At 48.3% G+C, this 26,229-nt stretch overlaps 2 protein-coding genes and 1 pseudogene across 8 annotated transcripts; 1 reads left to right on the forward strand and 2 right to left on the reverse strand.

Moving 5' to 3' along the window:
- Positions 1 to 706: 706 nt before the first annotated feature.
- LOC105296920 (NADH-cytochrome b5 reductase 1) lies at positions 707 to 5,868 on the reverse strand. Its single transcript, XM_011367294.2, has 9 exons — positions 5,744 to 5,868; positions 5,356 to 5,505; positions 5,163 to 5,235; positions 4,575 to 4,681; positions 4,202 to 4,331; positions 3,463 to 3,546; positions 2,349 to 2,434; positions 1,818 to 1,917; positions 707 to 1,501 (listed from the first exon to the last, which is right to left on the reverse strand). The coding sequence occupies exons 1-9, from the start codon at positions 5,756 to 5,758 to the stop codon at positions 1,329 to 1,331; spliced, it is 918 nt and encodes a 305-aa protein (XP_011365596.1). The 5' UTR covers positions 5,759 to 5,868; the 3' UTR covers positions 707 to 1,328.
- On the reverse strand, positions 2,779 to 2,897 carry LOC111744300 (annotated as a pseudogene).
- Positions 5,869 to 6,336: 468 nt separating the features above from the next.
- On the forward strand, positions 6,337 to 23,842 carry TMEM183A (transmembrane protein 183A). Of its 7 annotated transcripts, none has more exons than XM_011367297.2 (9): positions 6,344 to 8,115; positions 11,115 to 11,536; positions 11,654 to 11,743; positions 12,533 to 12,700; positions 16,432 to 16,591; positions 17,460 to 17,640; positions 19,947 to 20,027; positions 21,676 to 21,831; positions 23,155 to 23,842. In XM_011367297.2, the coding sequence occupies exons 2-9, from the start codon at positions 11,428 to 11,430 to the stop codon at positions 23,338 to 23,340; spliced, it is 1,131 nt and encodes a 376-aa protein (XP_011365599.1). In that variant the 5' UTR covers positions 6,344 to 8,115; positions 11,115 to 11,427; the 3' UTR covers positions 23,341 to 23,842. The 7 variants fall into 7 exon arrangements, with proteins under 7 accessions (XP_023390510.1, XP_011365601.1, XP_011365602.1 ...); XM_023534740.1 differs by having other exon boundaries at positions 6,344 to 6,587; positions 7,618 to 11,536; XM_011367296.2 differs by having other exon boundaries at positions 6,344 to 6,587.
- The last annotated feature ends 2,387 nt before the right edge of the window (positions 23,843 to 26,229 follow it).

Consider the following 26,229-nt stretch of genomic DNA (forward strand, 5'->3'; position numbering starts at 1 on the left):
ACCGATCAAGAGGTGTTGGATGGAAGTGCAAGAACAGAATTTACTGATGACTCTGCCCAGGGAGAACAATACGTAGCCCATGCAGAAAAACAATGCTGACATTCCTCCTGAGCCAGATGCAGCCAGATGCGCGGTTCTGTCACAATGGAACCAGCAAAGCAGATCGGAAGAAGCTGCCCTGGCCCAGCCCTGGGAGAAGGGAGTGGGCCGAGTCATGCTGCTGCAGCAGAGAAGGGCAGTCGGGATGGACAGGCCTGGGGGCGGCCAGCTCTGTCCGGGTACCAGCAAGTCTGTCTGGGGCTGGTGACGTCAGGTTACTTTTTAAAGGCTTCTCTTCCAAACAGGAAGACAATACTCCGATTTGTTTGCTAAGTGCCCTTAAGGATACATGTGGTGGTGAAGCAAAGGCCAAGAGAAGAAATAAGGAAAAGAGTGGCCAAACCAAAAGACCACTGTGAGGGGGATCTGGGCTCAAAAAGCTCTCCCTGTCATGTGTATTCTCTCCCCTACCTTAAAAGACTCCAGGGAGAAGCTGAGCTTCTGGTTCCACTGAGACAGCTGCGAAGATGATCATATTTCGTCACATGGTACAACTCTCAAAAGGTTCTCTGGAAGACCTAGAAGTTGTTCTGTGCTAGGAAACCATTCCTCCCAAGATTCTCAGCATGAAAAGCCTTAGAAACAAGGACCCCAGACACGACAACCCTTTAAGGATAACACTGGGGCCTCGGCCCCCTTTATTCGCACAGCCAGAAGTTCCTGCCACAAGCAGCAGTCTTAGACTGTGGATAGCCACTCCCCTCCAGCCTGGGGAGGGGTGGAGAGAGACAGACACACAAACATGCATTTCAGATTCCTTTCTCTGAGGTCTGCAGGTCTGAAGAAACCGTTTCCTCCTTTCCTGCAATCTCTGCAAGACTAACTCTAAAAGTCTCCTCATCTGGCACTCACACACAGAATCTGCTATGAGTTTAAGCACCGGAGGTTAAATAAAACCCATTACACTGACTGTTCTTCTCATCACACACACAAAGAACAGTGTGACGCTATCAAGGAACTAGCCAGTCCTGGAACAAATGTAATGCTTCTTTCTGACCCACGGTCTAACACGAATCTTTTATCACAGGGAGATTTGGGGCCTTCCAGGAACGGCTCAGCCCTGGCCCTCGTCCAGGGCTACAAGGTTGCTATTCCAGCACGTACCATCCCGTTTCAGCTCCGGAGAAAGAAAACAAGCTGACCGTGTCAGGAAGGAAATCTAGGGCTCACAGAGTGTGAGTGCTGACTGGGGACAGTGGCCGGAACAGACCAGGGAAGCTACGAGACACTCAGTACGTGAATCGCATCTTTTGTGAGTAGCCCAACCTATCCAAGTTGGGGTGGCAAGCCAGCTGCACCATGGGGGGAGGCCCGCAGAGCAGCAGCAGCACGTCATCTGCTGGGGCGGGCAGGTGTTCCCGGATCATGTCGGCAGTCACAAAGCCCTTGCTGTAGGCCCAACCTGAAATACCGAGGAGAGGAGAGAGCTGACACCCCGGATGCCTGCAGGCAAGGGGGTGCCGAGCCGTGAGGTGGGGAGGGCCGAGCAAGGCTCTCGAGGAGGCATGAGGCTGTAGCAGCAGCCGTGTGGCCACCCTCGGCCTGCCTCAGCAGCACGGCCATTCCTGCCGCCCCCCGGTAAACAGGAACCGGAGGGAGAGGGCCCGGGGACCACCGCGCCCCTGCACTCAGACTTGGGAGTGTGGTTGGCTCCACTGAAACCAGAATGGCACAGGCGCGAGGCCCTGATTTTTGGTTACCCAATACGGAGAGGGTACCTTCTGGAGGGTGATCCAGAGTGAACCAGAGCTTGAAGCGACCGGGGTGTTGGGCCTGCAGCTCCTCCAGGTCCTCACGCAAGATGATGTCCTTTTCAGTCTGAAACGGAAAGGGGAAGCAAGGTCCTTGGGAACCTCCCCAGGCCCACGGGCGTTCTCTATTGTGGCAACTTTCCAATCAGAAAGAGAATGCTGAAGTTCTCGGGAACAAGCAGGACTTACAGGGCGTGAGGAGGGCCTTTAGTCACACAGTATGAAGAAGCACAGATGGCAAACCAAACAAAGGAAACCCAAGCAGAGAGTTTTCATGGTTGGGGTGAAGTTCCTTAAGTGCTTTTTCTTCTTTCCTCGGGGCCAGAGAAGGAATGGGGCTCCATGCTCTGTCCTCCTTACTGGAGGGTCCTCTACTTTGCAGGAGGACCTCGGGCAGCAGCAAGAACAGGCACCAGGCCATTTTTGCCCATTGGTACTGCAGCTCCAAACCCAGCTCACTCAACTTTGATGTCCCAGCGCTGCAAAAAGCAAACCAACCTGGTTGGCGAAAAGCAAACAGCACTGAGTTCGGTCTTCAGGGTCTTTCAGGATGGCCCGGAGCAGCTGAAGCATCGGGGTGATTCCTGCACAAAGAGGTGTGGTGGCCACATCCGCCCGCCCCAGCTCCCTAGCTGACCAACCCTTTCATCCGAATCCACTCGTTCAGTACCGCACTGTTTCCCTTTAGGGTCCCTTCCCGTGTAGCCTCCAGCACCTACGCTTGGGTAGATGTGTCCTTTATCCTGAACTCGTGGAAATTCACACCTGTTGGGTAGTTTTGCTCAGTGTTCGCCTGAGTTCACATTGCTGAAATCCTTCTAAGTAAGACTCCTCTTCTCCCTTTTTTTTTCTTAAGGTGAGGCAACTGCTGGTTGACCTCACAGATTGTAAGGATCTTGTCAGCTTACAGTCCTTTTTTTATTTTTTACGCCTACTGCACCTGGCCTTCCCAGGCAGTCTCCCATCCAAGTACTAACCATGCCCGACCCTGCTTAGCTTCCGCGATCAGACGGGATCGGGCTTGTTCAGAGTACTATGGCCATAGACAAAACTCCTCTTCTCAAAGTCCCTTGTTGGCTAGGACTCGAGTCACAGGTGCTACAAGTACCTGCTGATTCAACGTCAGGAGCGCTGGACTTGCAGGGCAAGTGCAACTGCTTCGGGACTGGGCAGAGCTGGGCATCAACCCGTTACCACTGAACTCTGTGGGAAGCACCCTCCCCTGTCCAAACCCACATTTTCTCATCTGGTAAAGGGGAAGACTGGTACCCGCTTTACAAGTATATACTAAAGCGAGGAGAAAAGCGTCTAAGATACAGAAATGTCCGGTGCTAATTCCCTTTCCTCTTGATGATCCTACTTCTAGCTGCTTTTCTATTCTCACCTAAAAGTTACTAGATCCATTTAACGTGAGGTCTTGGGAGAACCCACACAATTCATTTCTCTTTGTGTCAATTAAAGTTTTTTTTTTGTTTCTGTTTACGAGTTTGCTTCTCAGGTATTGGGGAGACCCAGGCATTGCTGACGATGACTGCCAAACCTTCCGAGGATCACTTGCGAGTTTTCATGGCAACATCGGCAATGGCGGGAGGGTGGCTCCAGCGACACGCACCTGTCCCACCGGCAATCATCCCTAGGCTCTTGGCCACACGGGGCTCCGCTGGAGACTTTTTGTCGGGCTGAATGCTAAAAATCCCTGAGAAGTGAAGCGAAGAGAGGGCAAGAGAAAGAAGTCAGTGAGAGAAAGCCGAGGACGGACGCAGAACTGAGAAGCTGCCCCGCGCCAGTTTAGCAGCTGTGATGAAATCTGACCCAGGGGCATGGGTGGAGGTTTCAGTTGAGCAGACCTAATAATACACTTGAGGGACAATGGGGACAGGACTACATGTCCCCTATTATTAAGGACCAGTCAGTTTAGGGCTACATGGTGAGTCATCAGCTGCCTCCTGCATAGGCTCACTCCCTGGTAAGGGCGACTGGCATGGGGCCAGGTGTGCATCAACTTTCTCAAGTGGCACAGAGCAGCTCAAGACGCTTGCTAATGCACCCAGCTGTTCCCATGGGAAGGGAGGAAAGCCACCTCTAGCTCTCCAAACAGCTGAGCCTGAGAGGCGAATCTGAGGCAGGGGGAGAAACTGGGGCGGCTTTACTAACCTCTGCAGCTGTCATGGCTGGTGAGTCAAGTGGATGGGTGATCAATGGGCCGAGAAACTCGCCCTCCCATGAAATCAGAGCTACATGTGCAGAAGGGCAGCTTTGGCCCTCACACAGGTGCGCTCGCAGCCCCCGTGCCCCGTGGACCATGGCCTGGGGGTGTGGGAGACAGGCTCAGGGAGCACAGAGGCTGTCACCTTTCCCGAGGTAAGTGAGCAACCCGTTCGGGCCTCGAAACTCCACCACATCCCCAATCTTCAGGCTGTTCAGGTACTGAGACATCTTCCCTCCCTCAGGAAATTTGGGGTGCACGCCCTTCAGATACACCTGACAGGACAGAATGGAAAGCACTTTATTTGGAATGTCACTGATTTCTGAGCCCCCACTGGCTGAGCCTTCCTGCGCTGGGGCAGGGGCCCGCACGTGCCATCTTTCTCCAGCCCACGGACTTGACTTTCTTCAAACCCACAAAGGACATGGGTCTCCTGCTCTCAAAGGAACCCTGGAAGTTTCTGCAAACCCCAGAAAGAGTAGGGTAAGGAGTTCTGGGAACCCTTCCTACCCCCTTACCTTGACGACAAGATCCACGTAGCCTTGGTCCTCATCACTGGTGACGGGAGTGTATGGCCTGATGACCAGGCTGCCATCGATTCGGGCAGAGAGATAGACGTGTCTCCCTGGGGGCCATGTAGAGAACTAGGTAAGGGCTGCTTGTTGCCGTGCCGCATTCCTGTTACCTTTCAAAAAACTCGTGGAGGGTGGAGAGAACAGAGGCATCTTGCTTCCCACTGCAGTCCCAGTGAGCTCTACCAGGCAGGGACAATTCACCTTTGAGCCCCCAGTTGGCTCCCTCATAAGCCCCCACTGGCAAAGCTCTCATCAGTACCTTAGCAGCAGTTGAGTTAGGAGCTGGGCAATGGGTAAAAAACTAGTGTTCGTTCAGGGGTAGGTATGAGCAAATCCCGCAGGCAGGAGGGAGGGCTGCTCAGTGTCACAGAGGGTCCAGTGGCACCTCACAGCTTGGAGGATCAAGCCAGGTAGGGAAGGGGAATGGGATGTGGAGGAAACAGATTAAAGCAGCGCCCTTCCAGAGACTCCAGAAGGAGACTCACCCCCTTAGGGTACCAGGGAAAGGAGCCCACGCCACACTCTTCTTACCCACAGGCAGCCCCAGAACGTGGTGGGCGGTGGGCAGGGCAAAGCGGAACCTCGTGGTGTTGTGGCTCAGAGTCTGGAGGACGGATGACACAAGTGCTTCACCAGGACATCCCAACCACGGTGGCTGCTGCGCACTTCACACCGGGAGGAAAACTCTGGCCCCGCCTCTACCCCCTCTTCCTCCGCAACTCACCGTCTTGTCCAGCAGTCGCAGCAGGTACTTCTCATTGGGGTCCAGAAGAGTGACCCGCGGCCGGCGGGACCTCCGAACCAAGTAGGAGCCCAGAGCCAGGCCGAGCAGAGTCAGCAGCCCCACCCCCAGGGAGGCCAGGACGCCTGGGCTCTGTGGGGAGAGAAGGCAGCGTGACCGCCCCGCGGAGGAAGGCCCCCTGATAAAGGTAATGACCGTCCCGCACGTCCAGCCGCCCGGAGGGTGGCGACCCCAAGCTCCAACACCCGGCCAGGCCCAGGCCGGGGGTTCCTCTGGACAGGGTCACCGGACACTGGCATCTCTGGAGCGGAGTGACCAGAACCAGATGGAATGGAGTCCCTGGGTACAGGGCACGGAGCGAGGGTCTCACCGGCTGGAACCCCATGACCGAGCACCGCGTCTGCCGCCGCCGCTGCGCCCTCCAAGGCCGCGCAAGCGGAACGCTCCCACAGTGCGCCACCGGGCGGGCAGAGGCGGGGCCTGGCTGGGGGCGGGGCCTTCCCCGATCGGGCGGGGCCTGGCTGGGGGCGGGCTTGCGAGGGGCGGGGCCAAGAAAGAGCTAGGGGCCGGAAGGGCCGGGTCAGGAAAGGGTGGGACCCGATAACTGCGGGCCGGAAGGGGCGGGTCGAAAGAGGCAAGGAGGTGGAAAGGACGGGGCCGGGCCCGTGTTGAGGTGCAGGAAGGGGCAGGGCCTGGTAGGAGCCGGGGTCGGAGCGGCGGTCCAGGAAGGGGTGGGACCTGACAAGTGCGACGCGGAAAGGGCGGACGCGGAAATTGCGGCGATCGGAAGGCCAGGGACCAGTCGGGCGGGGCCTAATGGGGCGGACCGGAAGGGGTGGGTCTGGAATGGCGGGCCTGAAGAAAACAGGGGATTGGAAGGGGCGGGGAAGAAAGGCCGGGCCTGACAGGCGACCAAAGAGGACGGAGTGGGGGGCCCGGAAAAGGCGGGTACTTTTAAGACCCAGGGGGCCGGAAAAGGCTAGCGGGGGCGGAAGTGGCCGTGGACAGCATATTGACCCTGAGGGTGAGGGTCTGATCACCAGATCCCGGCACCAGGCTCCTTCCCTCGTGGTGCAGGCAGACCGCGGGCCAGGAGTCTGGAAATTTATCGAAGCGCAGCTGCGGCCTTGTCTCTCCAGCCTGTCTCTGCACTTGGACCGGCTTAGCCACGAACAGAAGCCTCTATAAGCACTCCCATTCACCATGTCTCAGAGGTAACCACAACCCATACTTCTTTCAGGAATTTATATAAATGGGGTCATACAGCACGTATTTTTTTTTATTGCTTTCTTTTGCGTTACGTTTGTGAGATTCTTCCATGCTGTCGTGATAGCAATAGTTTATTTTCATCACTGATTAGAGTTCCGTTGTATGACTAGACCAAATATATTTACCCAATCTGCTAACGACCTCCATTTGCATTGTTTCTACTTTGGGGCTATTACAAATAATGCTCCCCTATACACTAGTAAACATGTCTTGGTGCACACGTGTTTGTATTTCTGTTGTGTATATACCCAGGAATGGAACTGCTCCAGCAGAATACTTACAGGTATTGGACTCTGGTAGGCACTGCCAGTTTCCCAAAGCGATTGTGTCTGTTTGCATTACCACCAGCCGTGATGAGAGTTATTTCTTCACATTGGGGGTTGACCAGACAACAAACATTTTAGACTGGGAAATAAGATATACTGCCTTGGCCCTTGCTTCGTATAAGGATCCATAGACGATACATGAGCAAATGAGCATGGCTAAGCAAACTGCTCCAGCGAGGTCGCAGCCTTGGCACACTGGAGGTTTGGGTCATTCTGTGGTCTGCATGTGTCCTCACAGATTCGTATGTTAAATCCTAACCCTCGAAGTGATGGTGTTTGGAGGTGTAATGTGGAGAGCGGGCTGTAAGCCGACAAGTCCTTGCAACCTGTGAGGTCAACCAAGGGTTGCCTGGCCTCCCTCCTAAGAATGGGGAAGTACGAACTGATCAGAACTGATCGGGGGAACAATGCGGTGTTGCCCCGAGGCAGGGAGTACGCAGTACATAGTGGCAAGAAGGAATGGTAGCAGATGCGGGTTGGGTGATTGTGCAGAGGATGATCTGATCCTAGCCAGCAACTGTATGCTCTTGTATAAAAGCAGCTTGCAAAGATAAAACTGTGCCATTACTCGCCCTTCAGTGGACAGTGACCTCCTGATCCCAGCTTTCTGTCTTCTTTCTTTTCTTCATCTCCCACCGTTCCCACTCAGGTACATTCTCCAGAGCCGCGCTGGACATGGCAGGATTTACCACTTGCTGGACATGGCACTGTAGCTTTAGGGAAATGATTAGGCCTTTAGGGCAGAAGCCCTCATGAGTGGGATTTGTGCCTTATTAATGAAGTGAGAGCTCCCTCACCGAGTTCTGCCAGGTGAGGACACAGCAAACAAAACAAAACAAAACAAAACAAAAAACCCTAGCCCTCTGTGAACCAGGAAGTGGGCCTTACCACACACTGATTCTGCCAACACCTTGGTTTTGGACTTCCTAGCCGTCAGAACAGTGAGAAATAAAGTCGTTGATAAGCTTCCAGTTTGTGGAATTATTATAGCAACCCGAACAGACTAAGATAGATATATGGACTTGAGCCAAAGTCCATTCCTCCTTCATGATCAAGTCCATTCCTCCTACTGTCAAGACTGTTGCCACTCCAGATAGGGCAATAACGCCTTCACGGAAGGACTTCAGGATGTTACTTTTGGGTGTAGGTAAGAACCAGTTCATGGTGACTCCTTCCCTCTTTCTGGCCTTCAGAAGCCAAAAGGATTGTCTTGTGTCTTCCCTTCACCAGACTGTCATCTGTCTTAGCCTACCAAAATCAGAATTAGGAGGCGCATACACCTCTGCTTGCCTGGGACAGTCTGCTTTACATGTGGAGAGCCTCTCCTCTCTGCCCTGCCACTATGCCAGTGCCCGTGACAAATTCACATTTCCTTTCTCTTGGAGAGTATGTTCTGGGTAAGAGGTTACTCTAGTCAGGGGCTATGGAGTGGCTTACTCCATCTGTCCTGTGAAAGGCTGTTGGGGGTCTTTATGAAGGATGAGGCTCTCTCTGGCGGGGAAGTTGCTGGCGTGGCAAATTAACCTGGCTTTGACCAGAGTTATCTCTGCTGCCATGGGTCAGCTGGGCCTGGGTTCGAGTCTGCCCAAGGGCTCCGGCAGTCCAGTGCCAATCAAGTCCTTGTCCTTCTGCGCTCGGCCTCCTCCGGGTCCCCTCCTGTCCTTCCTCCCCTCTCTGCGGGCCTGCCATGAATGATCTTCACGATGGGATGGCTCCTTAACGGGCCTCCGTGGACCTCTCGTCTTGTTAGTCATTCAGGGGGCAGCAGGTGGGAAGGACCTGCACCCAGGAGCGTGAACTGCACCAAGTTCCACAGCACAGCCCTCCCACCGAGCACCCTGCTTTTGTCACGAGATGCCGGCCCATGCTCCCTCCCTACCCCCTTCATTTTCTGGTGGGAATACCTCGTCTGACCTCCCAGTCCGAACACCCCTCCCACGAACTCACTCTTTGCCTGGGTAGGGGCTCCAGAAAGGGACTTGGAGGTGGCGTGTCGGGGTAAAGGCATGTTTCTGCTTGTCCCTGAAGGTCCCCAGATAGGCCTCGCTTTCAGAGATGGTTGGCCCCTGCCCAGCCGCTGCAATACCCTCCTCCTCCCCTCTGGCCAGGGACAGGATAAGCATCAGCCTGAGCTTCAGCTAGCTCCTCTGCAGATAGCTGAGGGCACGTCCCCTGATGAAGACAGGCTGGGCAAGCCCCAGGATCTAGTCATCAGGGGCCCGAGTCTCAGAGCTCAGTTAACCGCTGTCCCTGCCTTGGCTTTCCAAAGGGCTGTGGGCCCTGGAGTCGGGACTGTGGGCTCTCTTGCTGTGTGTGGAGTGCCTGCAAGAAGTCTTAGGCCTGTGCAGTTTAAGTAACAACCACCACCATCACAATTTTAACTGTCACCACCACAAAATAGCTGACATTTATTGAGTGATTACTATGTGTTTTTAGGTACTTTTCATAAATTAATGAATTATTTCAATAACTCAGAAATGGGTTATTACTATCTGTAATTCATAGACAAGGAAACTGAGGTCCAAGGAGATTAAGTTTTCCAAAGTTAAGTACATAATAAATGGCAGAGACTTTTCGAACGCAGGTAAGTCTGGCTGCAGAATCCATACTTTTTAAAAAAACTTTTCTATATTATTTTGTTACACTACACTATAGGAAATCCTACTATTATATATATTTTTTCAAATCAGAAGGAATACTTTCCAATGCCTCCAAAGCAATGGTTCCTAGGCGTTCGGATTTCACAGGCTATTTCAATTTAAAAGACTTCTGGCAAACATATTTTTGCCACCCTGAAGTTTTGACAAAAGACCTTAAAGAAGAAACACTACCACTGTCATTTACTATTAGCACAAAATAAAGGCCGATATAATATAGTATCATAAAAGTACGATGGATGTAATCTAGAAAGATAGCATCCTAATGCTATGTGCACTTATGTGTTGTCCTTAAATGTGCCTCTTTGTTGAGGACAAAGCTTTTAGAACATTGTCTTTCCACCCTCTTCCTAATAGCTAGGTTAAGAACTAGATGCCACTTGCATTTAAATATAAAAGCTCTTTTAGTAACTTTTACAATTTTTCTCTCTAGAAAGAACCTGTATCTTTGGGTCTGGAAGCTAAAGTGCCATTAATTAAAAATCGTTGCTTTTTAATAAAAGGCGGGATAAAAGACCTATGGGTGAATTGTTCCACTAAATTGGCCAAAGGACTTTAAGAGTCTGAGGGGCCTCGCTTAAGATCCTATTCTTGAAATTTTGAAACATGAAACAAATAATTATGGAATTATCATTTCCTTCAATCCAGTATATTAAAATAGTAGTTACACTGTTGAAAATGAGAGGACATTTTCAGTTTTAACCTTTGTGATAGTGATGGTATATTAATAAGATCTGTCTTGCACCTTTGGCTTCCTCCAGTCCTGATGCCTGAGTGCTTTCAACAGGGTGCCACCAGAGCAGAAAGGTACAAGCATTGGGCCTTATGAATTTTTTATTGATAACTGAAATGAGAAGGCTCAGCACTTACTGGCTGCATTTTGAACTGGACTACAACATGAATTATGTATACGTGGAAAAATTATTTGAAACAATTTTAACAGTCGGTGAGAACCTTGTTTTGTTATGACTTTTAGAATAGTTCAGTATTGTCAATTATATTCAGTTTCGATTATAATTTTTAATTGATTCAAGCCTATCAGCATGACCTCTGGTAACAGTCTGTTTTGCAATGTTAGTTTAAGGCCCGTGGTTTACTCCTAAGGAAAGTCTGCTTACTAGGTAATTAGATTTTAAAAGGGAGTGTCCTAAACACCTTAGGGAGGCATCCTAAGGTGGATCCAGCAGGTTGGATACCTGGTTCCTAAATACTGTGCTTCTCAAGACGGTCTGAAAGCTGCAAGAGTTAGAGGGACAAAGTACATAACTCGGGACAGCAGATACCTTATTCGTACTGGTGATACCACTCGGGTCCTTCACAGTTCTGTGATCTTCATTAAGTGACTTTCCTGTCTCAATACAAAGGAAAGACAATATTCTTCCCTCATCAATCTTTCTAGTGCTTTTTGTTTGAAAGATGGTAGTAGATCGAAAAGATTTTAAGACCCCCCCCTCATTTTGAGAATTCAGTTTTATACCTTTTGAATAAGAAATCTGAAGACAAGAGACCCACGTTGGACTAGCAGGCGCTCGGTCTGTGGGGCCTCCGGACCTGAGGCACCAACCCCCTGACACGAAGCGGCAGCCGCCGGGGCGCAACCGGACGCGAGCGGGCGCGCGGGCGCCGGGGACTGCGCATCCCCTGGGCCAGGCGGTGATTGGTTCCCGGCAGTGACGTCACGGGCGACGCGACGCGGAGCCCTGCCTGCGTCCTCGCGAGAGCCGCGGCCTGCGGTGCGGGATGGCTGCGGGGCCGGGCGGAGCTGTCCCGCGGCTGCCGGAGCCGGCTCTGACGCCCGAGACATGGCCCGGGGTCCCGGCCCGCTAGGCCGGCCTCGCCCTGACACGGCCGCCATGCCCAAGCGAGGGAAGAGACTCAAGTTCCGGGCCCACGACGCCTGCTCCGGTCGAGGTGGGCGCGGGGCCTGGGTGCCGAAAGGCTGGGCTGGCGGCCGGGAGGGGGCTGGACGCGGCGGGAGGGGGCCGTGGACAGGAGGCCGCCTCCTTTGAGGGTTGCTGCTTGTTTCAGTGACCGTGGCGGATTATGCCAACTCGGATCCGGCCGTCGTGAGGTCTGGGCGGGTCAAGAAAGCTGTCGCCAATGCCGTTCAGCAGGAAGGTAGGCTTCCGACGGGTCCCCTCCGACTCTGGCCGTGAGGACGGAGCTGGGTGGTTTGCTTGCCCGGGGTCCGGCCTCGGCGCTTTTCCCGCGGCCTCTTCCGTAGACGCGTGTGACCCCTCGGTGGCTGCGCACACGGATTCCGGGGAGGGCAGGGGGGCGCCCGGGGCAGAAACGTCGTCCTCCTGCCTTCGCCCGCTCTCCTGGGCTGCCCACCACTTTCTTCCTGGCTTCTAGCCCTCTTTCCGTAGTTCGCATAGACTCTCCACTTACGCTGCAGTTTGCTTTTTTGTGTAATCATCGCCTTGGAGTGCTTTCCTTCTCCTTTGCTTCTCTTGCTTTCAAGCTTTTTACTTACGTATCCCTGTCCTCCCTGAGACTTGGGTTTTTATGACACCTACGGTGTCCAACCCAGGAACTCGGTAAAATGGGCCCAATTCCTGCCAAACGTCGGTCCTCAGAATTTGTGTAAATGAAAAAAGCAATTACCTTTTTATCCTGCGGGGTTCGTAGTGGAAGAACGATGCACTCCCGTTTTCTTCAGGAGTCAAGTTTCTTTGGAGTTACTTGGCCCATTGCTTTCCAACTTTTTGTATTTTAAATGCTCAGTTTTCTTGCTTTTTAGATCCTTAGCTTTTTTTCAGCAGACTCTCAACACTGCCTTTGCTCTTTTTTCTTTTTTTTTTTTTTTTTTTTCCTTCTTCGTGGATGCTGATACCCTGCCTAATCCATTTGTATGTCTGGGTGGGGCTGGCTCTGCCTTCTCACTCTCCCTTCATTTTCTTCTAGTAAAATCTCTCTGTGGCTTGGAAGCCTCTCAGGTTCCTGCGGTGGAAGCTCTTTCTGGGGCTGGCGAGCCCTGTGACATCATCGACAGCAGTGATGAGATGGATGCCCAGGAGGAGAGCATCCGTGAGAGAGCCATCTCCAGAAAAAAAAAAAGCAAGAGGCACAGAGGTACAGGGCTTGTGCTTTCTTTGGATTAATAGTCTTGTCCGTGACGATGACTCGAAGCCGTCGCTTTCTCAGTAGCACCAGAGGTGATCGATAGCTGGGGGGAACCAAAGTTTGGACCTTAGCAGGGGGACGCGGTTTACTATACCGGGCTTTCCATTTTGTCTAAGTGGAGAGGAAAGGGTCTTGCTACAAGTCAGGAGCTTCCTGGAGCTGTGATCTCGATTGTGGTGGCCATTCACTGAGAACATGTCATCTTTGGGTCAAACCCATGTGGCAACAGGAAAACAAAAAGCCTTTGTATTTCTGGATTTCAGTAGGTATAAGGAAGCAGAGATGTGACAAAAAATGTTTTCCCACATATATGGATTGTGGATAACTAGTTACCTTTCAGCTGAGGCTAGATATTATGTGCTTTTAAGTGTCTTGAAATGATTAATGTTTACTTTATGTCTAATAGGTACTGTGGGAAATAGAAAAGTATGTGACATTTATATCTTAATGGCAATAAAATTTACACAGATGATAAAAAGAAAATAAATTAACAGTATATAATGTGCCAAACCGTCGTTCAGTGGTTTGCTCTAGGTTTAATGAATCAGACTCTCTTGGGATAGAGCCCAGAATAGCTGTTCTTAAAGCTAAAGTGGTTCTGATGACCAGCTAGAGTTAGGGGGAAGCTAATGAATAAATATGTGTCTCAGATTCTACTTGAGAATCAGATAATAGATACCTGTATGTGTTAAATATGCTGAAATAATCAATAAATTAATGAACCGATATTGCTTTGCACTTATATCAATTCTTGTCAGTGATACTGCTCTCTTCCAGAACCTGAAATTAATATTGACATTCCTCACACTTTTTCATTCTTAATTTCTCTCTTGAAATCTCTACTCATCATCACCATTCTATTAGAGATTTATCTTGGTCTTTTTTTTTTCCTTTGGACACATTCCACAGAATGGCTTACAGATTTTTAAAACATCTCGATTGGGATAAAACACTCCTTTAAAGCGTACAAGTCAATGGCTTCAAGTATGTTCACAGTTGTGCAGCCGTCAGTGTGATCTATGTTTAGAGCATTTCTATCTTCCCAACCTTATCAGCATCATTCCTCATTCCTAGCAACCACTGGTCTACTTTCTGTCTCTATAGATTTGCCTATTTTGGACATTTTATATACGTGGAATTATGTAATATAAAAGATCTTTTTGTGTCTACCTTATGTCACTTTTACAGCGTTTTTAAGATTCATCCATATATAGCACGCGTCAGTATTTCATTCCTTATTATTGCTTTTTATTTGGCTATTATAACTAAATAATGTTGCTGTGAACACATGGACAGTTTCTGTGTGGACATATATTTTTATTTCTTTTGGGTAGGAGTGAAATTGCGCGATTACATGGTAATTCTGTGTTTAACTTTTAGAAGAATTGCCAAACTGTTTTCTGAAGTTTCCATTTATATTCCCACCAGCAATGTAGTAGAGTTCCAGTTTCTCCATATTCTTACCAACACTTGTTACTGTCTGACTTTTTAAATAATAGCATCATGGTTTTGATTTGCATGTCTTTGACAGCTAATGATGTTGAGCACCTTTTCATGTGTTTATTGGCCATTTTTATGTTTTCTTTTGAGAAATGTCTATTCAAGTCTTTTGCCCACTTTTTAAATTGGGTTGTTTATTTCTTTATTACTGAGTTGTAAGAATTCTTTATGTCCTTAGGACACCAGTAACTTATATGTGATTTGTAGCTTACAGACTCTTTACTGTAATTTATCTTTTAGGTTCCTTCATTCTAGTCAGACTGGTTTTTCTTTTTCCTTCTTTCTTTTAACTTCTTTCTAATGAAACATATATAAAAGACTAGAGAATAATATAATGAATCTCGTGTGGCTCTTACTCAGCTTTAAAAGTTACCAGCTCATGGCCATTTTTGTTTCACCTCCCCCGACCCCCATCCTAAAACACACACAGACACACACACACACACACACACACACACACACACACGCACGCACACAGACACACACAGACACAGACATACGCACACAGACACACACAGATGCACACAGACACACACACATGCACACAGACGCACACAGACACACACAGACACAGACACACACACACACACAGACACACACACACACAGGATTATTTTGAAACAGTTCCCAGATAGCCTTTTATTTCTGTAAATATTTTTGTAGTTCTCCCCAAAAGATACTCTAAAAAAAAACACCATTTTTCACATTTTAAAAAGTTGATAGTAATTTCTTAATAACAAAGTCTTGTTAGACTTGTCTCTTTATTGCTGTCTCATATGTTTTGTTTTTCTAAGTATCTGGGCTTCATGTTAGCTGTTTATGTGGCTTGGAATACTTTCCTCTTAACCTGTGCCTATCACAATTCTTTATGTCTTTCATGGCTTATTTCCATGATGCTCTTCTTTACTGATTCCATTTTCTACATTTTTAAATTTCTTAATAATTATATATAAGAAACAGCTCTTCAGTAATTAGTGAATTTTGTCCCAAAGACAAAACTTTTCGTGTCTCTCTGCTTCGCCAAAGTTCTGACTGGTCTCCGTGGAGGAAATTCTGATAGTGGAGGAAAGTCATTTGCCTTCTCCTTCAGAGAGAGATTTAATGTGGGAGAAGGTGGGGCCCAGACATGGTAGCTCGAGCCTTAACTGGTCACTAGAGATAACTAACTAGAAAGGGGAGGGACCCAAAAAAAGGATGTCGTCTTCGAGGCGCCAGCTGGTGTTACAAAGCAGCTGACGCAGGAGCCTGGTCGAGCCCTAGAACTGCAGGAAGCAGTTAGCTGGACAGGCAGAGGCAGGGGCTTTGGGCCAGGAAAGAAAAAGGAGAAAGCTGGATTTTGGATAGTTCTATGACTGAGTCTGAGTTAAACATTAGCATTAGGATTAGCCCAGACGCAGGGTCTCTATGGAGTGTGAGTTTTTACCTGAAACTGAGATGTGTAATGAACCCCAGAGTCAGGAGAACTAACACTGATGAGATCTGGAGGAGGAGGAGGAGGAGGAGGCGGGGTGCATTGTCACAGTATCTGAACACTGAGCCTATGGCCAGGATCACAGTTCAAACTGACGATGGAACAGGGAGAAACCAGAAGAAAAGAAACATGTCTGCAGGCAGTTACTGAGTAATGAAAATCACGCTGTAACTCACCTGGTGTTCTTTTTAGTTTGTGCTTTGATGTTTCCTCATACCATCTTAAGATTTTTTTTTTTTTTTGCAGTGACTGAACCGAAGAAAAGGTTTGATGGGTGCAGCTGTGAGGAAAATCAGGGGCAGAGTTTATGGTGCAAAGCTGGAATCAGGGGCCAGAAAACTTGGGTTCCATTTACTTTGACTAGGAGGCAAGGTTCTGTTTTCTTGATAGGAAGATGGCACCGTCAAATTTTCCTTATTTCTGTTGAAAAATCATTAGAATCGAATGATTTAACGTATGCAAGGTACTCAAAGTAGCATATAAATAGTTGTTAGATAAAATCCTCAAGAGCAGACCTGTTCACTTGGGCAATAGGAAGCAAAAGTTTCCAGCAGCTGGAGTAAGCAGGAAATGATGTGTTTGAGATGCTTCCTTGGACCTGTTTTAAAACCTTAACTGTGTAAGCCCTGGGAGAATTGAAATGATTGATGATCTTTAGGTCCATGTATAATGGACGATTGAAGGTGATAGCTCTTTTTTTCTGTTTCAGAAGACCTGGACGGGGCTGGAGGAGAAGAGTACCCCATGGACATTTGGCTCTTGCTGGCCTCCTATATCCGTCCTGAAGACATTGTGAATTTTTCCCTGATTTGTAAGAATGCCTGGACTGTCACTTGCACTGCTGCCTTTTGGACCAGGTTGTACCGAAGGTGCGACCACAGTTTGCTAACTCTGTTGTCTGCGTTGCTGATTTCATGTGGTTTATTGGGGGAGGACCTGGCAATGGTGACTTTCCAATTTCTACTCTGTGCCTGGGTGTGAGCCTGGCTTTGGACTCCTCGAGGCCCTCTCTGATTTAAAATTGATGTTATTAATTCATCCAGGTAATCGTCTTCCCTGTGTTTGACTCCACCCCTGATCCTGTGTCCACTTGCAGCAAAGAGTCTTCAGGTTTCAGAAAAAACTGTTTTGGACTTTCTTCAGGGGTTATCTTAGCTAGAATTTTCAAAAGCTGCAGGTGCCTACTTGTCTTTTCGACTAGATTCATTTCTTAGATTTGCTAGTCATCTTAAAGTATCATGTAGTTTTGGTACTTATGCTGCCCTACAAGTAGGGTTACTGCTGAGGAGAGAGTGAACAACCAGTATGGTTAGCGAGAGGGCTGGCTCTCGATCTTGGGTGAAGAAGTATAGACCGTAAGGATGCGATAGGAAGGGATGTTGAGGTAGCAGGGAGCTGAAGCATGTGACAGGAGGACTGGTGGCTCTTCTCCGGTACAGGTTCTTTCTGAGGGTCTGAAGTATGTCATATCAAGGTAGAGACCTGCCCTTTTTTAGGGTGAAATATTGAGGATTAGAAATGTTGAAATGGGTGTAGTAGTGCTGGGTTATAAGATGTGTGTGAACTGGGTTGTGCGTGGCAAAGAAGTACAACTAGCTGAGAAGTGAAGGGACCATGTGCGAGCACTGGGGACAAGCTACGTGCAGTTCAGTCATACAGAGACCAGGAGTCCTAGGAGACTGACCTAGAGCAGGAGGACAAGCCACACGTTGGTAGGAGTAACGTGTCTTGTTTCAGGCACTACACGCTGGATGCCTCTCTGCCCGTGCGCCTGCGCCCAGAATCCATGGAGAAGCTGCGCTGTCTCCGGGCATGTGTGATCCGATCTCTGTACCATATGTATGAGCCATTTGCTGCTCGAATCTCCAAAAACCCAGCCATTCCAGAAAGCACACCCAGCACATTAAAGAATTCCAAAGTAAGTGAGAGTTGGTTTAACTGATGGGCTCTTGTGCAGCGGGCCTATTATCTTGGCTTATCCCAGCTTCCTTGATGGGGAGGGAGGTCTAGGTCTCTAGGTGGCAAGCTGCTAGGGGATTAATGCAAATTTCCAGGGCTCAGGGGTTTTACTTCTCCAAGATGTTCCTGCTGTGTGGGCCTGGCTCATGTTGTCTTTACTTTAAAGCTTTTTGTGCTTTTAGCATGTTCTTTATTTTCTTTAATTTACTTTCGTGCATTGTACGTTGGACCACTTTGGACGGTCCTGATGGTTTTGGTTAGGAAGAGCACAGCTCACATGGTAGGTGTAAACCGTAAATCTGAAGAGGTGCTTGAAGTCACGATACGGAAGTATAACACGAACAGCTTACTGATTTTCTCTTTGTGACGTGACCTTGACCCCTGGGATTCCCCTTTCCTGTTGACCTCCTTCAAAGGCTCTCATGTGGACGTTGCTCCCTTACTGGTTTTTGTACCTCTTTTTGTGCCTTGGGATTTCTCAGTAGTTTGTACTCAGATGTCACATTCAGGTTGGTAGCATTCTGATTTGTAAGCAGGTCTGTCAGCCTTTGGTCCATTCTCTTCCTTTTCTCCTCCCTGATGAAATACCTAGTGAATGCACCTTTGTCCAGCTAGACGAGTATGGCAGATGCAGTTATTTGGGCAAGTCGATGTATCGTCCTCCCTTTCCTTTCGAACGAATATCACTGTCTAAATTTTATAGCTTTTGAGTTCATGGGTAATTTTTATTACTCTGTACCTGCACATAATCTGGGGTTCTGTAGCACTTCCTATTCCTTTGTATTTCGTTTCTGTGCTTCGGACGTTATAAGGATTCTCCCCAAGTCTAGCTCGTGTGGTAATGTTACCTGACACACATTGGTTAAAGGGTACTGTTCATTTCAAGATTATTTTTTAAGGTTCCTCCCAGGGTTGCAGACCGAGGCGGTCAGGGCCATTGGCTGAGCTCAAGTTTGTGTCACGCTGACTGATGGATACAGGGCAGGAGTAGAATTTCACCCAGCAGCTGTTCCTGCTTGTAGTGCGAGCGGACAGCACATGCCGTCACATTTACAGTTGCCCTTCCTCGGAAACATTTGTAGTAGCAGACTGTGATGAGGCGGGGGTCATCCCAGAGCTAACCGGCCAGGTGCGAATCAGTTGCTGGAAGCAGAGCGGCATCGGGCAAACTCATGCTTGACACATCCTAGCGGCTCCAGTGCACAATGCAAGTGCTGCTGCCTCAGCTCTGAGTGCCAGTCTTCACGCTCTTACCACTGCAATTAAGTTTCAAAAGTGGGCGCCAGAAGCCAATGTGGAATGATGACCGATGTGTTCATCCAGACGATAAGCCCAGGCCACCTGGCTGCTGCGAGATCTCCTGAAGAGGGTGTGGGACCTCATGCGGTGGCAAGTGGCCCACGCATGGCCTTGCCACTTGTATAACCACAACCGCCTGGCATTCAGGGAGTTGCCAGCATGCCTAAAGGAAGTTGTCCCATGTTCCTGGACTCCAGCTTTTCGTATATGATTCTCCCTCTCTCTCTTTTCAGTAGCATAGCTTGTGTGGGACACTGGAGCCGTTGTGATGGCAGCAGAAGTGTTTGCCCCTTAAAGCCAAGCCCATTATTTTTGATGGAACATCAGGACGTGCAGGGCATGTCTGAAGGGCAGGACAGCTGGCACGGCGGACGACCCACCCCTTATCCCCTGGGAGGTACTTAACTTCTTGTGCTTAACCTTAGCTGTAGCCTGACTTTCACTGAGGGGCTCACTCTAGATGGAATTCACCTCGGCTCTGTCGTTTCCACACTGGCTGTTTGTTCTCAGCAGGTCCCGGGCGGCTGCCCCTGTTACAGGGCCGGCCCTCTCTGCCTGCTGTGGTTATCCTCTTGCCTGGTGGCTACGGCCGCCCTTAATGTTTCGATACAGAGGAGTGGCCTGCGATTCAGAGACTGCCCCAGTCTCTAGAGACCGCGTTTCTCTCTTTAAAGATGAGAACAACAGGGGTTGACCTCAGCAGCCTCTGAGGTTGACTGACATTGGTCCCTCTTCCCTTCCTGAATAGCCCTGCGATTGTCTCTTTTCCATGTTGCACCAGTGTCAAATTGGAGGGGGTCTCTATCTGTGCCAAAGTAAAATCCCAGCTCTGGGACTGTGGCTGGCTTTAGAGCTATCAAACAGAAAGGTTTTTGCTGATTATTTTTTGTTACCTTATTTTGATTGTTTTCTTTTCTGTCTTTTATTTGTTTATTTTTGGTTTATTTTGTTTTTATTTTCTTACAGTGCTTACTTTTCTGGTGCAGAAAAATTGTTGGGAACAGACAGGAACCAATGTGGGAATTCAACTTCAAGTTCAAAAAGCAGGTATGTGGTTGCATCTCCTTTTTGTTTTCCATGTAATATCTTGTTCTGATAAGTTTTACTCGGCATACAATTGCCTTACTCAAATCAAAACTTGTAATATTGCCTTGAAAAGGAAACGAAGAGGGAACTATTCTGTATCAAAGATACACAAAGATATAGTAGCTTAATGCAGAGAGAACCTTGAGTAGATCCCAGATCGGGGAACAAAGAGGTATACGAGATATTTTGGGGGACAATTAAGTTTGAATACGCTATGGCTAATACATGCTATGAAGTTATTGTTAATTTTCTTGGGTGTGATAATGATATTGTGGTTATATGTAAGTGTGTTTTTTCATGCTGAATAAAGGTAGAGTGTCAATGTCACTTTCAAATGGTTTTGCACTTCCCACCCCCAAAGTGCACGTGATTTTTATAAGTGCACATAAAATGAGTGGGGAGAGAAAGCAAACATGGCAGAATATCCAGTGCTAGGATGTACACAGGACTTTATTGCACTGTTAACTTTTCTTTATGTTTGAAGACTTTTAAAAAGTGAGGAAAAGGAGAAAACTTGTTATATCAATGTACTGAGGTTATTTGCCTAAGTTTGTTTTTTGTCGTTCAAAGCAAATGTATTTGTAAGCGACACTAATTAAGCTGGTTTTATGTCAGGCGATCTAGAGAAGTCGTGAGGAGAGGGACTGCCCAAAGGCCCTAGACAGGAAGAGCAGACACTGCCCCGCTGTCTCTGCTTTCTGCTCCTGGACAGGAAGAGCAGACACTGCCCCGCTGTCTCTGCTTTCTGCTCCTAGACAGGAAGAGCAGACACTGCCCCGCTGTCTCTGCTTTCTGCTGAAACTGCCTGAGGTCCAGACTGCAGCGCGCGTCTGTTTCGCATCGCTGCCTGTCCTCACCGGCCTCGTTTCTAACGTCTCTCCCCCTACTTACCATCTCAGTGCTGAGACGCATTACAAGTACAATTAGTCATCCCTCACCTGATGGCAGGTGAGCTACAGATAAGTTTGTAATGAAAGTAAATCATATTTTTCATTGATTTTTGGAAAACGTGGTTCCAGAGAAGAATTTTGGCTTTGATCATTGTTTTTAACAAGACGTACACGATCTCTGGTAGCCATTAGATATTGGTAGGGAGTACACCATAGGGCCTCTCTGGGAGGGGCTGCGGTGCGGTCTGGTGTATACCCTGAGACCAGAACTCCTCCTGCAGGGGAGCGCGTACGATTTCCTCTAGTTCTGAGACTCATGACCCTTGTTTTATGGTGCCTGGCGTTAGCTGGCCACTTCTGCTTCCATCTCTCTTGTGCAGCAGATGTTCTCTGGAGTTTGACAGATCACAAGATATTTATAGTCTCTCAAACACCGGAGCCTCTGATAGAGCTCTGAGTCTCCAGTTCTTGCCAGATGGCAGGAGATGCCGTAACTGAAGCATCACACCACGGCCACCATGCTCATCCACAGGGGTCGCCCCTCCTTTCAAAGGCCCGATTTTCCTGGATCTCTATAGAAACCAATATGGACGTAATGAAAGAAGAGAGAACAGAAAAGCGGGTCTCAGCGTTCGTTGAGCCATAGACTTTCATTAGTGGAATCCTAGAGCCATAAAGGTTTCCTCTGAGCCATTAGGTTAATTCTCAGTTCTCCTCAGTCCCCTAGATTAAAGAGCAAGTGCGGAGCGGGGTTGCAGCCTCCTATTCAGTATGAAGATGTTCACACCAACCCAGACCAGGACTGCTGCCTTCTGCAGGTCACCACCCTCAATTTCATCTTCATTCCCATCGTCATGGGAATGATATTCACTCTGGTAAGTGGAGACGAGATGGCATTTCAGCTCTTTCACAGACTAACTGTACCTGGGGTTTGAAAGAAATCTATAAGTTTAACCACTGAAGAAGTTGTTTTTGACAAAGGATAAAAAGAGTCTGAAAGCAGACTGGCACGTTAGGAGCAGAGAGATTTGGGGAGGAGTTATTTACGTCTGACAGCATTTTGCCTGCTTGCTTCTCTGTGGCCAAGCGAACGTGTTTGCTTCTCCTGTGTAGTGATCGTTAACGTCTGAGGAACATTGTTCCACAAGGATAATGAGGATACTGCACGTGAGCACTGTGCGTGGGTACCTTGAGGCAGGCATGTGGTGTCATAAATGCAGTATTAAAATGTAAAGCGACCAGCTCTGTCCCAGGGGGATGCTTTGACCCTTCAAGGCCTAGCTAAGAAACAGCAACTACGCCTCTAGCATATTTTTCAGGTTTTTAAAATTTTTAACTATGTTGACAACTGGAGAGTTCATGTAATTTATCTTCTTTGTCTTTTGGGTTTACGTTCAGAGATACATGGGGTTCCCCCTCCACATCGAACACAGCTTATTCTTTTTTTAATGGTAAGGTAGATAATACATATTTCATATAAAGAATTTAACTAATGCATAAATACATTGAGAAAAGGTGACTTAGTCTTCCAGTAACCTAAGACTGTCATGAACCGTTTGGGGACTGTTCTTTAATGTGCCCATTAGCATGTACATGTGTGCACTCAGTCTCTTAAGTAACATGTTTCTGAGGTGATGTCATGCACAGTCCTTTTATCGTAGGGGCCTCTCACCTCCCTGTAGGTTAAGCCACGTCGGTGACCCAGTGACCCAGTTGTATATTCCTCGTACTCCATGTACGTCAAGCTCATACAGTCCTTTGCAGATTTACATATACATAAACATATTTAGAGATTTTCTGGTGTATTTTACCAAACATAAAAAAGGGATCAGGTATAAGTTTTATGCATCCTATTTTACTTGCTCAGCAATGTCTTCTCAAAATCCTTTCAAGTCGTCCCTTATAGCTCTAACCTGGTTTTTAAAAATTGGCCTTGGTGGTAGTCATTGTGCATGTACCCCTAAATTTGCCATCCACTTGAGAGGTGTTCTTTAGTATAGTTTACATAGTCGAAGCTAAGAAGAACTTATAAAATCACCCTTAATTGTTTGTATCTTTGCAAAGGCATTGGTATTATAATTTAAGATTATCTTACGGCCTGGCCAGTGTAAATATCGTCTAGACTGTCTCATTTCACAGTGAATCGTATGATAACAAGGTTATTTATTTCGGGTGCCGAATTTGCTTCTCCCTCCCAGTTCACTATCAATGTGAGCACGGACATGCGGCATCATCGAGTGAGGCTGGTGTTCCAAGATTCTCCTGTCCGCGGTGGTCGGAAGCTGCGCAGCGAGCAGGGCGTGCAGGTCATCTTGGACCCGGCGCACAGCGTTCGGCTCTTCGACTGGTGGCACCCTCAGTACCCGTTCTCCCTGAGAGCATAGTCACTGCTTCCTGTCCCTGAGGGCGGGCCTGAGCTAGGCCAGCCCACTGGTAACCAGTCCAGTGTGGAAGGGGCAGCTGGATTGTGTATCTGGTTAGCGATGCACGTGCTCTTTGGTTCCTGGGGCTCCTGTGAGGGGAAGGAGAAGGGTTGAATCAAGAGGAAAAACAACTATGATTTCTGAACATATTTTAATGTAAAAGTTTTATTTGAAAGGAGAAACCTGGCCCTGTTTTCTGTGTTAAACCTCATTTGGTGCTATTGAGTTTGTTCTTTATTGTTTTATCCTAGTGAAAATGGATGATCTTGCTTTAGGGAAAATTAAACTCTTCAATCTCCAGACAAGGAAGTTGCAGCATTCCCTTATGATAAGAGGAACCTGAGAGGCCTAGAATTGTTGCTGCTGTTGCTTCCAGTTCAGCTGCCCGTCCAATTCATGTGAATATTTTCTCCCTTTACCCTTCTCCAGAAATAAAGCAGGTGACAGGGTTTTCAGAATCTTATAAGATTGCCTTGTGTATCTTTCTTTAAAAGTAATTTTTGGATATTTATCGCATAAATGTTCATTTGCCAACTTTGGATTTTAGATATTTTTTTGCATGAGGCTGAGAGTAGTGACAATAATGACTTTGTGTCCTTGGTACTGCACTGGGAACTTTACATAATATCTCTAATTTTCACAGCCCTGCAAGGTAGGTGACACTGTTCCCATTCTGTGGTTGAGGAAACGGAATTGGTGACTTATCCAAGGCCGTAACAGCCAGTAAATGGCAGAGCCAGGATTCCTAGCCAGATCTTTTTTTCTATACCACAGTTAGAAGGATCAGTCTCTCTCTCCTTCCCTTCTCTCTCTCTCTCTCTCTCTCTCTCTCTCTCTCTTTTAATGGTAGGTAGATAGTGGCAGAGTGCATGTAGATGAAAAGTAAAGGTGAGTAAATATTTGATTTTGGTATACCTAATCCGTAACCAGCCTAAAAGGTATATACAGTTGATGAAAGAGTCTTAAATATGTGTTTCTAAGTAAAATGGAAGAGAAACCAAGAAAGTTACTGCAGGAAAGATAGTGGTATTTTCATTAAATTGTTAGATATTTATTATACTGAAGGTCATTAAAAAAATGCATCCCGTGTCGAAAATAGCGTCTTGAGCTCTGAGCACGTTGTGACTTCGTGTGGCCCATCGTCATGCGTGTCGTCCCTGCAGCAACACGGCCGGCCTGTCGGTCAGAGGACTTGCTGTAGCCGGCAAACTCTGAGAAGAGCAGCGGCACGGGCGCGTTGCTTTGATTTTGCTCCCAAGATAAGCTTGCTGCTTTCTCCCCCTCCCACCCTCACCCCAGATTAGCCAGTGCCCTGGATCTTAGCTGGGTATTGCCGTGAGGCGGGCGTTAAGATGATGATAATCTTTAAATGGGAAAGTCCTGTGGGGCAGTCGTGACCACACTGCTAAGTGGATGTGTTGTTTCCTCCCCACCACCCTCCCTGCCCTGCTGTTTAAGGGGCGTTCTCAGTGCGCACCTGCGTAACGCTTTTGCTCACAGCTGACCTTACCGCACGCTGAGGGTGGTGCCGAAGCTGCTCCTGGAGAAAGTGAGCCTGGGTCAGTGAAAAACACAATTTGGGCATTTAAATGATAAAAACAAAACCCAAGGACTGTGAGCCCCTTGCAAATCTGCAATGGAGAGTTTCTTCTCAGGCGAGAGGGAAGAAGCGCAGATCCCTGGTTCCCTGAACCGAAGGTGCCGTTGAGCGGAGGGCGATGTCCTGGTGATTGCCTGTCTCCCATTTAGGGGTTACCTGTAAAAGGGGGGTGCAGTCGATTTGGCTTGATAATTGTGTTCTGACTCAACCTCCGAGCTTTTTCCTCAAACTCCGCGGTGCGATGATAGACATGTTCGACACGGCCTCAGCCGTTCTAGCGGTGGTGACGGACGGACACCGGGCGCAGGGTGTTCGCAGCAGCAGTCCCGGCCTCGGCCTCCCCTCTGCGTTGGCCGAGTTGCCTTTGCTAGGCTGTGTCCTGTTCTGTTAGTGAAAGGAGGGAAGTGTCTCGGGGATTTTTTCCTGATGAGACCCTCACACCACCTGGAGAAGAGTTGGATCTTTCTGGACTACTTCTGTAAAATCTGTTTTGTAATTTTCACTTCCCTAAATACATACCTTGATTTTGCTCTGAGGGTCAGACAAAACAACATAAATTTAGCTTCATTTCTCACCCCCCAAATCAGAATTCCTCCGATTTTCCTGCTTCCTACCAAAGATATAAGGAGACTAAGCCAAATAGTGAACATATTGGAAAAAAGGGAAAAAAAATGAAAGGTTATACGTGCCAGTGATGTCGACTGCAGCATTCTTTGCTGGAGTAGAATGTGTCTATAAATATGTACACATTGCATGTGCACAAAAAATCCTCACGCCTCTTGTAGTGCTCCCTGGGCCTCGGGAAGGATCGAGTGGGCGCAGTGACAGCACTTCTCACACCAGATGGGAAGGAGCAGTTCAGGAGAATGGGGAGATGTAAGGAAAGCTTGTCGGGAATTTTGGCATTGACACTGTCTTCATAGTATGTGTGTATAATAGACGTTTCGTTTTGTAGTGACAGTGTTAGCACAGCCAGGTGCCTGAATTCAGGCAAGTGACTTAAGTGCACACTATGGTAACGTATCTGGATTTCAAGTTTCTCCACTTAAAAACGGGTATGACCAAAGGAGAACTAATAAAGGGGCGCGAGGGAGCTGATGCGAGAGGTGACAAACCACTGGCAACAAGGACGGGACCGAGGCCAATTTGGGGACCGGGTTGGTTCAAAGAGAGGTGGGTGTGCGCTGCGCCCCCTGGAGGGAGGCTGCGGGCCGGCAGGAGACTGCGCGCAGCCTCTCAGGTCACGTGCC

Source organism: Pteropus vampyrus, unplaced genomic scaffold (genome assembly GCF_000151845.1).
Source record: "Pteropus vampyrus isolate Shadow unplaced genomic scaffold, Pvam_2.0 Scaffold131, whole genome shotgun sequence".
NCBI lineage: Eukaryota > Metazoa > Chordata > Mammalia > Chiroptera > Pteropodidae > Pteropus > Pteropus vampyrus.

What these genes read in the sequence shown, in the direction of transcription:
- LOC105296920 (XM_011367294.2), bottom strand. An exon ending in GTTTGCTTTTCGCCAACCAG is followed by an intron (nt 1,918 to 2,348) that starts GTTGGTTTGCTT and finishes TTTCCGTTTCAG; the next exon opens with ACTGAAAAGGACATCATCTT. An exon ending in TCTGGATCACCCTCCAGAAG is followed by an intron (nt 1,502 to 1,817) that starts GTACCCTCTCCG and finishes TCGGTATTTCAG; the next exon opens with GTTGGGCCTACAGCAAGGGC.
- TMEM183A (XM_011367295.2), top strand. Translation starts at nt 11,428, where the DNA reads ATGGCCCGGGGTCCCGGCCCGCTAGGCCGGCCTCGCCCTGACACGGCC. An exon ending in CGACGCCTGCTCCGGTCGAG is followed by an intron (nt 11,537 to 11,653) that starts GTGGGCGCGGGG and finishes TGCTTGTTTCAG; the next exon opens with TGACCGTGGCGGATTATGCC. An exon ending in GCACATTAAAGAATTCCAAA is followed by an intron (nt 17,641 to 19,946) that starts GTAAGTGAGAGT and finishes ATTTTCTTACAG; the next exon opens with TGCTTACTTTTCTGGTGCAG.